Source organism: Mobula hypostoma, chromosome 1, assembly GCF_963921235.1.
Source record: "Mobula hypostoma chromosome 1, sMobHyp1.1, whole genome shotgun sequence".
Taxonomy (NCBI): domain Eukaryota; kingdom Metazoa; phylum Chordata; class Chondrichthyes; order Myliobatiformes; family Myliobatidae; genus Mobula; species Mobula hypostoma.
In genome coordinates, this window is record NC_086097.1 from 10,962,995 (window position 1) to 10,976,159 (window position 13,165).

Sequence of the window (13,165 nt, forward strand, 5' to 3'; positions counted from 1 at the left end):
TCTTCTATTTCACACACTTATGCTGTTACCCCATTCTCCCGCCATGCTACAGGGATAGGGTTCCTTTTGTCCTCACCTACCACCCCACCAACCTTCGCGTCTAGCATATAATTCTCCGAGACTTCCTCCATCTCCAACTGGATCCCACCACCAAACATATCTTCCCCCCCCCCCCCGCTCCCAACTTTTTGCTTTCTGCAGGGATCACTCCCTACGTGATTCCCTTGTCCCATTTGTCCCTCCCCACTGATCTCCCTCCTGGCACTTACCCTTGCAAGTGAAACAAGTGCTTTACCTGCCTCTACGCAACCTCCTTCACTACCATTCAGGGCCCCAAAGTCTCCTTCCAGGTGAGATAACACTTCACCTGTGAGTCTGTTGGGGTCATATACTGTTTTGGTGCTCCTGGTGTGGCCTGTTGTATATTGGTGAGACCCAATGTAGATTGGGAGATTGCTTCGCCGAACATCTGCGCTCCATCCACCAGAACAAACAGGATTTCCCAGTGCCCACCCATTTTAATTCCACTTCCTATTTCGATATGTCCGTCCATGCTCTCCTCCACTGTCGGGATAAGGCCACACTTAGGTTGGAGGAACAACACCTTGTATTCCGCTTGGGTAGCCTCCAACCTGATAGCATGAACATCGATTTCCCAAACTTCCAGCAACGCCTCCAACACCCCCTTCACCACTTTCCGTCCCTTTTCCCTCTCTCATATTAGCTCCTTGCTTGCCGATCGCCTCCCTCTGATGCTCCTCTTCCCCCCCCCCCCACTTCCCCACTTTTTCTTCCATGGCCTCTGTCTCTTTCACCAGTCAACTTCCCAGCTCTTCGCTTCATCCCTTCCCCTCCAAGTTTCACCTGTCACCTAGTGTTTCTGTCTCTGTCTGAATCTCCTCCCACCTTTCAAACCTACTCAGTCTTTTTTTCTGTAGTCCTGTCGAAGGGTTTCGGCCTGAAAAACGTTGGCTGTACTTTTTTCCATAGATGCTGCCTAACTTGATTTCCTCCAGCATTTTGTGTGTGTTGCTCCATTTATTCACTGCCCTCTAGCTTAAGAAATTCCTCCTCATCTCAGTTCTAAAAGGACGCTCCTCTATTCTGACGCTGTCCCCTCTAGTCCTAGACTCTCCCACCAAATCAGTTTCCTTGTGCTTCAGCCACCTGGCACTTTGCTGTTTTGAGCAATAGCGAACTGATCTTACCATTGTTATGCGTGTTCAGTTGCTGTACATATGATCCCTTTGGCAGACTTGACTTCCCTGCCCCTGCTGACTTCTTGCAACACAGCTGGAGATTGGTTATCAAGCTTCCAGGAGAGAAATCATTTGCTTTCCCTTCTGCTATTCAGTAACGTTTCAGCAATGATATTTTTGATCACAGGCCTACACTAGACAAATTTAGTAGCCAATAAATCTGCCAGCATGGTCAGCATCTGAACTACGATCAAACTCATCTCCCTGGAGCTGGAGCAACAGCACCAACTGAGTTTATCCTGAGTTTTATTGTTGCTCACTTTTGTTTAATTTTTTGCTGGAAAAGAAGGATACACATTGACATGGACTAGATTGGCCAAAGGGTTTGCTTCTGTGCTGTACTTTGCCATGACATGCAAATCAAAGATTTTGCAATACACTGAGCTAGCTGTTTTTTGCGCTCTTTAATTTGTATCTATTTCTAAGTTCAAAGTAAATTTCTTATTGTAATTTAGTTTTTTTTTATTACTATATATTGCAGTGTAGTACTGCCATAAAACAAATTGCATGACATAATGCTAGTGATGTTAAATCTGATTCTGATCCTCTCTTTAGGCACTTGGGTTCCTTTATGCATCTGGTGTCGGTGTCCATTCAAGTCAAGCTAAGGTATTTGTATATGTTTTTTAAAAAAAAATTAGGCTAACTTGTCTTCCTGGTGAATGTGTTCATTTTTGAGAAGGGGATTGCTCCTAATTTTTGCCTTTTACATTTAAAGGCATTAGTGTTTTACACATTTGGAGCTCTTGGAGGAAACTTGTTGTCACACATGATTTTGGTAAGTAATCCTACATTGTAACAAAGCCTTACAAAGTTAACTATTTTTGGCTTGCTATCCAGTATAATTGAGTTAATGTGTGCAAAGGTCATTTTTAAAACCTGTAACCTTTAGGTTAGTAGCATAATTGCCTGAAGTTAAATTGCTCTCTATGGATGTTATTTTGCAGCAAGTTTTGAATATTTAGTTGATGGAAATATAACACATTTCTTAATCGTTCAGGGCTATAGATATTGGGCTGGCATTGGAGTCCCTCAGAGCTGTGAATCTGCTTTAACTCATTACAAGCTCGTGGCAAATTATGGTAAGCAATCAAATTGGCCTCAAATACTGCGTTGTTATGTACCCCTAGGATTCATATTTTCTGTGGACTGTCACTTTAAAATGTCGGGAGAACGAGACTGACTTCTCACAGCATTCGCCTTTTGGATTAAAAATATCTCTTATTAATTAACCTGAGCATTGAACTGAACTATCTTACATTCCATCGTAAGACTGTATCCCTTACCACCTAAGCTTGAAGAGGTTTAGGTTTATATTTCCACACCTATATATGTACAAATAATCTCTGCTAACCTACTTGATCTATCTGGTTTTATGTTACTTTATTATGTAGTCACTAATAAAATTAGAGAACTGCAAAACCAGACTCCAGGTGTGTTCCATTTCTGCTGGTTCTTTAAACCCGTTATGGGTTACGTAACAAAATTGGAGGCACCGCTGGGATTCGAACCCAGGATCTCCTGTTTACCAGCTGTTTTTTTTTAAACCCGTCCCAGGTCCCTAACAATATTGGGGCCTGCGTCTGAAAATATGAACCCTGGGGGTACATAACAGCGTGTACTTTTAGAAATATTGCATGTTCTTCCTATATTCAACTAACAATGTAGGATTAGTGGGACATAAAAAAAAAAACAGAATGACTCTTTAAAGATTTTAAGGGAATAGATTAGAATCCTATCATTAGCTTGCGAGTCTAGATTAATGGAAAATGTATCTGGAGAAAATGCTCTCCATCCAAAAGATGGTAAAGATGTCAATGTAACAATTCAGTAAGTAATGCTACAGTGGTGCTAGAAAGTTTATAAACCTTGTAAAATTTTCTTTTTCTGCATAAATATGACCTAAAATATGATCAGATCTTCATGTAAACCCCAAAACTAGATAGAGAACCCACTTAAACAACACAAAAAGCATTATACTTTTATTTATTGAGAAAACTGATCCAATATTACATGTATTTGTTGGAAAATGTGAACCTTACCTTTCAGTAACTGGTGTGACCCCCTTGTAGGGTAATAACTTCAACCCTGGGATGTTGGTAGGCTTTCTTGCATGAACTGCTTGCTTCAGGTCCTTCCACAACATCTCTATAGGCTTAAGTTCGGGGACTTTGACTTGGCCATTCCAAAACACAGATTTTCTTTTGAACTATTCTGTTGATGATTTATTCTTGTCTTTCAGATTAGTCTTGTTGCATTATCCATTAAGCTTCTATTAAGCTTCAGGTGATGGACTGCTACCCTGATATTCTCCTGTAAAATGTCATGATACAATTTTGAATCCATTGTTCCCTCAACTATTGCAAACTGTCCAGGCCCTGAAGTAGGAAAACAGCCCCCAACCATGATGCTCCTGCCACCATGCTTTACAGCTGGGGTGAGGTTTTGGTGTTGGTGTGCACTGCCCTTTCCCTCCAAACATGGCGATGTGCTTTCCTACCAAGAAGTTTAACTTTAGTCTTATCTGTGCACAGAACATTGTAGAACATCCAGGTAGTCTTTTGCAAACTTGAGACGGGCAGCAATTTTTTTTGTAGAGCAGTGGTTTCCTGTGGTGTCCTTCCATGAACACCTTTCTTGTTCGGTATTTTCTTTAGAGTGGCACTAACAGAGACTTTAGCAAATTCTAGAAATTTGTGCAGGTCTTTTAATGTTACCCTTGGGTTTTTCCACCCCCTTCAGCATTGCATGTTATGCAGTTGGTGTGATATTTGTAGGATGTCCACTCCTAGGGAGTGTAGCAACAATACTGACAATTTCTCTCTGTGGACTGATGAACACTTGGCTTTAGAAATGCTTTTGTAGCCTTTTCCAGCTTCATGCATCTCTACAATTCTTCTTGGGTGCTCTGAAAGTTGTTTTGATCGAGGCATGGTGCTCATAAGTAGATCTTTCTTGAGAGGAGCAGGCTCTGTCAGTAACCTGACTTTGTGTGCCTTATTTTAAAATCAGGCAGGGCAGCTATATAACCCTCACCTCCAATCTCATCTCATTGATTGGAACACCTGACTGTAAATAGCTTTTGTAGAAGGCATTATCCCAGAGGTTCACATACTTTTTCCAACAAATACATGTAATATTGGATCGTTTTTCTTAATTAAAAAATGGACAAGTATAATTTTTTTTGTATTATTTCTTTGGCTCTCTTTATCTAGTTTTAGGACTTGCAAGAAGATCTGATCACATGTTAGGTCATTTATGCAGGAATATAAAATTCTACAAAGTTCACAAACTTTCTAGCACCAATGTAATCAGTCCTTTCAGACTTCGCTAACCATAAGCATAGAAGGATGTAGAGCAAAGATGCATAGACTGGAGTTCCATCACATTATCAGTCATGATCTAAGTGGCAAAACTGGGCTTTTTTGTCCTAGTTCTTCAGGTGTTCTATTTTTTTTTCAATTCTGTTTTTTAATGCCCATCATAATGTGCCATGTAGGCAATCATTGTCTATCCATGACCATGATTGTTCTTGGCAACTTTTTCTATAGAAGTGGTTTACTGTTGCCTTCTGGGCAGTGTCTTTACAAGATGGGTAACCCCAGCCATCATCAATACTCCTCTCAGTGTCAGTCTGGCATCAGTGGTCGCTTAACCAGGACTTGTGATATGTACCAGCGGCTTGTACAGCAATCTACCACCTGATCCCATGGTTTTGCATGACCCTGATTTGGTGGAGTGGGTGGTGCTTAGCAGGTGCTTCAAGGATGAGCCACGGGCTTGTGGAAGGAAGGAGCACCTTGTTCCTCCTTTGGTAGAGACATATCACCTGTCACCTAATGCTAAGTCAGTTAAATTTTAATCGGATTTTGTTGCTAGCTAATCTATTAAATCAGTGACTTGCTATCTGCTGAGGAGAATTTTGGCCACAAGCCGAGTATTTTAACAAAATTGAATTGAATAATCTTTATTGTCATTATACATGGGTACAATGAAACTCTGTTTGGCTTCCTCTCAGGCAATTAAATAAAGCGGTAGATAAAAACAAGACAGTAATAGAAAAACGGTATTAAATAGATAAGTAGCAGAAAATAAGTTGCAGCAGCACCAGAATATCACAGTAATGCCCAAAGTGCCGTTAGTGCAAGTATTTGAGTCCCTGTGTGTGTGGATGTGTGTGCTCACAGTTTCAGTCATTGTTCTGTGGGAGTGGTGTGATGGAGGCCACAGCTCTGGGATAGAAGCTGTTCCTCAGTCTATTTGTTCTGGCTTTTAGTGTCCTGAACTTTTTTCTGGAGGGCAGCGGGTCAAACAGGGAGTGGCCGGGGTGTGTGGTGTCTCTGGTTATGCTGATTGCTTTCCTCCTGAGTCTGCTGGAATAGATGGTGTCCAGTCCTGGGAGCTCCACCCTGACAATTTGCTGGGCCGCCCTCACCACGCGATGCAGGTCTTGTCGCTCAGCAGCTGTGCAGCTGGCAGACCATACTGTGGCGTTGTCGGTCAGGATGGTTTCAATTGTGCTTCTGTAGAAGTTAAGCAACAGCTTTTGTGGCAGTTTGGCCTGTTTCAGCTTCTCCAGTATTTTCTCTACTTTACTAGACAGGTCAGAAATTGTCGTTTTGGCTCCCTTGTGCAATTACATCGGTCGATGATGAGGAAGCTAGCCATGCATTTTGGTCACTAAGTGAAAAGTGTACTTGATGTTTTGGTCCAGTCATGGAATATCTTTCTTCACCACTCAGCCTTCCCCCATCTTCTCTATACCTTTTTACAGACCTTCAACACTTTAAGCAAAGCAATCAAATATTGACATTTTTCTACCAAGCCATTTTTAAAAAATATTAGAATAAAAGAACTTATTTTAATAAGTTTAAGAGTTCATATACCTAATTGAACCAACTATCATAGGCATCCAATTAAGTTGCAGTTTTAGGTCAACTTGTTTACATTTACTCATGTGGAACACCTCTTTGGCATCTACCTGCTCCTTACTCACTTATCTATCTATCCAATCTAATTTCCCAGCTTTGAAATGTCTGCAAAGTTGTATTTTAATTCCTTACTTTCAATTGTATATTGTATAAATGGATGTGTGGAACTTCAGTTAGTCCTGAAGAAGGGTCTCGGCCTGAAACGTCGACTGCGCCTCTTCCTATAGATGCTGCTTGGCCTGCTGCGTTCACCAGCAACTTTGATGTATGTTGCTTGAATTTCCAGCATCTGCAGAATTCCTGTTGTTTGTGTGGAAATTGTTAATGTATTCCTATTATGTGAACTTGACTTTGCCTTTTTGTCTTAACTTAAAATTAGAAACAGTAAGATACTGCTGGTCAGCTTTGAGTCATTAACCTTTTATCAGAAGTCTTTAATCTGAAATAGTAACTTATTTGTACAGGTTCCCCCCCACACTATCCGAAGGTAGAGCATTCCTATGAAACGGATCATAAGCTGGAAGGTCGTAAAGTGAATAAGCAATTACCTTTTTATTAATATGGGAAAAATTTTTGAGCATTCCCAGACCCAGAAAAAACCTACAAAATCATGCCAAATAACACACAAAACCTAAAATAACAGTAACATACAGTAAAAGCTGAAATGATATAAATGCACAGCCTATATAAAGTAGAAATACTTTTCTGCAGCACTGTCTAGTGCAGCGAAAATCTCGCGGAAGCGCTCTCGGCAAAAACACGGCACAAGCGCTCTCAGCAGAAACACTCTCTCCTGTAACCTTTAAGCTATGAAGCTGCCAAATCATACCAAATAACACACAAAAATACATGGCCTATATAAAGTAGAAATAATGTATGTGCAGTATGGTTTCACTTACCGCAATCGGGAAGACTCCAATAAATTGCAGTTTCGTCACAGTTAAACACTTATACGAATAACCACCTGACGCAATTGGCAATTGCTCTGATCTGGGCTGACATTTACGTGCTGGGTGGCACCTAATTAATTAGCTTGTTTATTTTGGCTTTTTTCTTAAAGTTGTGCTGGGTGCATTCCAACTACTGCTACGCTCCTGCATTCTTCACGGCAATGTATCGGTCGGCGGCCCGGAGCTTGGGGACCACTGCTTAAACTGTGAAGCTGCCCTCGCCTCAGAAACCGATCAAACCACCCATGACTACCTTGAAATTCCACTTTCATCACCATCGTCCAGTGCTTTCTGTTTCAGCTTATTAAAAAGACCGACTGATTTCTCCTTAAGTATAAGAAAACTTAACAGAACACCACACTTTGTACACCCATCAATCAATCAACCAAGCAATAGATTTTCCATTTTATCCACTATTGGATGCCGACTAAGAGAGACCACTTTGCTACAAGCAGAACCAACAATAACATAGGCAGCTTTCAAAATTCTTTCTCTGCATATAAATAGTGCGAATGGTGGATGCAGGCAAGTTCAATGCGCGGACAATGTACTTACTTTGTTCACCACGATTGAAACACTTAATTATGTCTCGATTTACGCTAAGTGTAACACCCTTTCGAGCTCTTTTAGGCTTTTCCGATACCTTAGAACTCATCTTGCTAACGGATGCACAAAATAAATCGAGATAAAGCACGTGTTTAAGCAATGCCGACTAGAATGCAGTTCTGAGAGAGGAGCTTAGCTGTTCGCGCGCGCGCTGCCTTTGCGAAACAGGTAACTAATGTAGGTCTTTCGTAACAGCAAGGTGTCGTAATGCGAACGTTCGGAAAACGGGCCACCTGTAGATGAGTTTTCATACAGACAATGTAACTCAAAGTGCTTTACAATGGGATAAAGTGTAAACATGAAAATAGAAGAGAAAAATGTTAGATAAAAGCAAGGTTAAATACAGGTTAGCAACTCAATCTATTTAGGAAATGGTTTCTTTCATGAATATTGCCTAAGATGACCACTTTCAGGGTTTTGTATTTCAGGTTTCAAAAATCTGTTAAGTGTTGTGGTACAGTGAAATGTATTGTACACCTTGTTCACTTGTAGTTCCTGTTTGCTGTGGCTGCAGAAAATTTTGAAGTTTCATCGTTTTGGTGAATATTGTCATTAAACAGAAGCTATTTCCACAACCTTCCACATATGTTGGTTAATGTAGCTCATCAGCTTTTAAACTTTTCCTTTTAGTTGCCAGTGATGTGTCCTTAACTGGTGGTAATGTTGTTCAGAGAATTCGTCTTCTTGATGAAGCTGAGAACTCTGGTGTTAGCAGTGGAATGCTGGAGGATGATTTAATTCAATATTACCAATTCCTGGCTGAAAAAGGAGATGTCCAAGCACAGGTACTTTGTTGACATGTTCTGTGAAAGTCTGGCTTAGTAAAATTCAGAGTGATATGCAGGTTTTATTTATTACTGTTCACCCAGATTAAATATATTCAGATATAAGCAGCTTTGTTAGAAGCTTTGCATAATGCATTGTATTATTTTCCTGTTTAAAACTTGAAAGAAAGTCAAACCATCTAACATTCAGATCAAAGGTGCTGAAAGTTTGAAATAAAAATGTTATCTCTTTAAGGTTGGACTTGGTCAATTACATCTGCATGGAGGACGAGGTGTAGAACAAAATTATCAGGTAACTATTTGAAAATAATTGAGCAGTTTAATGATCAAAATTGTTCCAAATAGTGGTGACCATTATTACCTTTTTCAAAAGAGTACATTCTTAAGATTTGTGTACTGCTTACACAATTACTTTGCTTTGTCACTTATAACATCTTTTTAAGTGATGTCTGAATCATAAATAGTGTGCTGTGATCTCCTGATACAGAGTCTTAAACTGCTTTAATGTCTGTAGAAAGTGTTTTGGCCACCTCTGCATGATGTCCTACAGTACTTGACATTGAGTAAATATTCCAAGTGCTTGTTTCTTTTCGTTTTGCTTTATATAGAAGGAATTTTCTTACTTGTTCTGCGCATTATGTTGATTTACTTTGCTTTTGTAGAGAGCATTTGATTACTTCAATCAGGCAGCAGCCACTGGAAACGCTCATGCAATGGCTTTTCTTGGAAAAGTAAGTACAAAGTGAAATGATTCATACACACAAAACTGGGTATAATAGTAAATTTTGAAGATGAACTTCTAATTTTTTTTCAGATGTATTCAGAGGGTAGTAGTGCTGTACCCCAGAACAATGACACTGCGTATCATTACTTCAAGAAATCGGCAGACATGGTAAGTAGATTCAGTAGCTTTCAAGTGATTTTGGATTTGGTGCTCTGATTGCTTTCAAAGCTGAATGTTTAACAAAGGCATAAATAAGTTATTCCTGTAAGATGAACAATGCAAATGTTCTCAAGGTATCAGCAGCTAACTTTTCCAGCCTTTGTGCTGAGGATCAGTGGTAGCCAAATTCCAATTGTCATTCCTTTATTTTAACTAGACATGACCAACACAGAAGTTTCTGATTGTGTAAATGAAGGTTAAAAATGTTATTTCAATTTTCTTACTGCCACCAAATAAACATTACACCCTTCATACTAAATGGCATAATTTGCTTTAATTCTTATAAGTTGTATAAATCTCGGAGAAAGTCAACAGCAAGCTATTCATTTGCTGGGCATGTTGACTACTGCTAGCGTTATTTTCTGATTTCAGCATTTGAAGCTAATGGATTTATAAATTTGCAAGTGGTTTATACTCAAGTATGTAATCAATAACGTGCAGTTTTGGTGTCCTGGTATAGTTCCCCCTCCCTACTGTGTTCAGTAGTACATGATCACTTCCGGCAACCTGTTGTTACTCAGTCCAAGAAACAAAACCAGGAATTTTGATGGACTGTATCCTGTACTAGCAAGGCAACAAAACCTTGAACTGGGGAGGGTGAATGGAAGTTCCTTTTATCAATCAATAGCTTGGTTTGTGTGTGTCGTTTGAAACCATTCAAGAAGTTTCGGGTTGTGAATGTTTGTTAATTTAACCACGACATTTATTTATAGAGACACAGTGCCCTTCAGGCTCTTTGAGCCACACTACCCAGCAACCCTTGATTTAACCCTAACCTAATCACAGGACTATTTAAATAACCAATGAACCTACCAGCCAGTATATCTTTGGACTGTAAGAGGGAACCAGAGAAAACCTACATGGTCATGGGGAGAATGTACAAGCTCCTTACAGCACTAGGATTTGAACCCGGGCTGCTGTTACTGTAAAGTATTGTGCTAACCACTACGCTACTGTGCCAGTGTAGGAGCAGAGTGAGGTCATTTGGCCAATCAAGTGTGATCTGCTATCTCATCATGGCTGATTTATTATATCTCTCAACCCTCTATTGGGTGTGATCTTGGCTGTAATCTATGAACTACATTCCATTTCTTTTAAGTATTGACCACGTCCCCATGTGAGGTGAACACTCCAAGTCCTGGCCTAATAATAATCTTCCCACAACCCAAGCTGAAACTAGAGGAATTTGGCATTTTTTTGCATACTGCCTTGTATCATCTCAAGACCAAACACTGTAACCAGTCCTTCAAGTTCAATCGCAATGTAAGCAGTATAAATCCTCATAAGCGCTTTTCATTTTCACCAAGTTGGTCAATAGCTGCTCGCTGAAGAGGTTTTGGATATTTGAATATGGCCTCACAGGGAAATGTGTGTCATACAATTGTCTAGTGAGTCCTGGTTATGTGACCATTGATGCCAGGCAGACAATCTCTAGGAGGATTGATAATGGCTGGAGTCACCTGTCTTGTAAAGACACTGCCCAGAAGAAGGCAGTGGCAAACTTGTACGAGCAGCTGGTGCATATCAGAACTATCCCATGACTTCATGTAACCCTGATCAGGGGCTAAGCAGGTGCTACACCTTGCCCGTGGGTGACCTGCAAGCTAGCAGATGAAAGGAGCACCTTACATCTCCTTTGGTAGACTTATTTCCATCCTGCCCTCCAAGGTACACACTACCCTCTGTAAAGAAGTTACCTCAGTTCTCTTAAATCTCACCCCTCTTGTATCTGTGCCATCTAGTTTGAGACGCCCCAACCCTGGGGAAAAGACTATGATTGCCAATTTTTCATTGTATTTGGGAAGCTGTAATGTGATATTTTGGGCTTCTCTGATTATTTCTTTGATCACTCTTGGAGACTTTATTTTGTAACAAACTGTTCAATTTCCAGGGTAATCCAGTTGGGCAGAGTGGCCTGGGAATGGCTTACTTGTATGGAAAGGGTGTCCCAGTGGTATGTATGAGTGTTTTTAATGGTCAGATTTTATCTGATTGGAATAAATAATTGTCTGGGTCAAAATGATATTGGCTTTTCATATGCAGGAAAGTTTTGAAGTGAAATTTATTATAGCTTTAAATCTGTTTTTGTCAACACTGATGGTTGCTTTTGCTATTTGTACTCTCCCACCTCCATCTCTACTGTTTCTTCCACTTTTGAACTAGAGGTATAATGAGGAACAATTTGTATTCTTTAATGAATTGCAGACCTACCAAAGCCAATTTTACAAAGGTGACATTGCATTTGACTATCTGATTAACACATTTGCAGTTTAAATACAACCTTCCTTCCTTGAGCTGTGACTAACTTTCTGAATTAGAATGATTTGATCTGTTGTAAAAATCCTGCCGAAATTGTGCAAATTAAGCAGGAAACTCCTCATTGTGAAGATGAAACAGCAGAGATCCTATAACATAGCTCTTCAAGATAAAGTGAGCAGGCAGGATTGCGGAAATTTAAAAATCTTTGTGTTATGGTTTATATCAAAAGTTGCCACCACAATGTCCAATTGAGAACTTAAGGTTTGCTTATTTCCTGTCCATGTCCCTGATTGAACATTTAATAGAACTCTGTGACCTAGAAATGAGCCATTGGTGCCCATCCTGCAGACTTCAGATTTGCATGAGGTCCAAGTTTTCTGCTGCAATTGGGATGAGTGTTGCATTTTCGTCATCACAATATGCTGCTTTATAGTCTAGTCCAAAGCCAGGTTTCAGAGGAAAGGGGGAATGTAATGAAGATAATGGCTATGTACAGTGCCGTAGATCAGGATGGCCAAAGAGGTATTAGAGCCCTATCATGTGCTATTGTCACAAGTTGAGCTTCGTCCTTTACAGCACTTCCCTTCCCTTCCATGTTACCGTCTTTACCTGCTCCAGCCTTTTCACTTGTGGCATTGCACCTAATTCTGACTTAAATTTGTGACCTTGAAAATACTTCATGCTGCCAGATTTTGACTTCTCTCCTGAAATGTTGATTCATAGTTTTGCAATTTCTGGTAAATACTTGCTGTACTGGCCAATGTTGATTTCCAACATCCATACAATGCACTTATTCAAAGCAAATCATATCTTTAATCCAGGGCAAGCAGATTTCACTTCTAGAATCAGTTATACTGGATGGAAACGGGCCCCTTCCCTCAACTTGTCCATACTGACCAAGATGTCTATTCAAGCTAATCGATTTGACTCCATTTAACTAACCCTTTTCCATCTGTGCACATGATTTAAATGTCTTTTAATTATTATGATTGGACCCACCACTACAACTTCCTCTGGCAATCCATCTCATGTGCTGATCATGCTCTGGAGAAAATTTCGTTTTCTACTTGAGTCCCTTTAAATCTTTACCATATCCTGAAATGGGTGTCCTCTTGGTTTAGACTGGGGAGGAAAAGACTTTATTCATTCCTCTCATGATTTTATGTATTCGTAAGGCCACCCTTCAAAATTGAACATTTTAGGGAAATAATACCAGCATTTTCAGTCTCTTCTTATAACTTCAGTCCTCCAGTCCCAGTAACAGTGCTTGAAATATTCATATTTGAATTCATATCTTTCTGTGATTACCTCTACTTTGCACCCCATGCCTCCCCTACTTTGCCTTCCAAGTATTCTGTAATCTTGTTTCTCTAACAGGCTATCATTCCCCCCTCCATTATTCAATGGTTATTGATTCACATCTAGTGTATGC

The 13,165-nt window shown here is 40.0% G+C and overlaps 1 protein-coding gene and 1 long non-coding RNA gene across 3 annotated transcripts in view; one reads left to right on the plus strand and one right to left on the minus strand.

The window, feature by feature from the left end:
• The window catches only part of LOC134344197 (uncharacterized), a 72,587-nt gene extending 68,730 nt beyond the window's left edge, over positions 1 to 3,857 (minus strand). Inside the window, exon 1 of one of the 2 annotated variants that reach the window (XR_010017391.1) lies at positions 3,302 to 3,857. This is a non-coding gene — a long non-coding RNA (uncharacterized LOC134344197). The remainder of the gene's footprint in view (positions 1 to 3,301) is intronic. The other variant, XR_010017395.1, reaches the window with a different exon arrangement.
• The window catches only part of LOC134344193 (protein sel-1 homolog 1-like), a 54,738-nt gene that overhangs the window by 27,268 nt on the left and 14,305 nt on the right, over positions 1 to 13,165 (plus strand). Inside the window, exons 7-14 of the mRNA XM_063043597.1 lie at positions 1,815 to 1,868; positions 1,978 to 2,037; positions 2,260 to 2,341; positions 8,377 to 8,531; positions 8,767 to 8,823; positions 9,194 to 9,262; positions 9,346 to 9,423; positions 11,366 to 11,428. Of these exons, the coding sequence (XP_062899667.1) occupies positions 1,815 to 1,868; positions 1,978 to 2,037; positions 2,260 to 2,341; positions 8,377 to 8,531; positions 8,767 to 8,823; positions 9,194 to 9,262; positions 9,346 to 9,423; positions 11,366 to 11,428 (618 nt within the window). The remainder of the gene's footprint in view (positions 1 to 1,814; positions 1,869 to 1,977; positions 2,038 to 2,259; positions 2,342 to 8,376; positions 8,532 to 8,766; positions 8,824 to 9,193; positions 9,263 to 9,345; positions 9,424 to 11,365; positions 11,429 to 13,165) is intronic.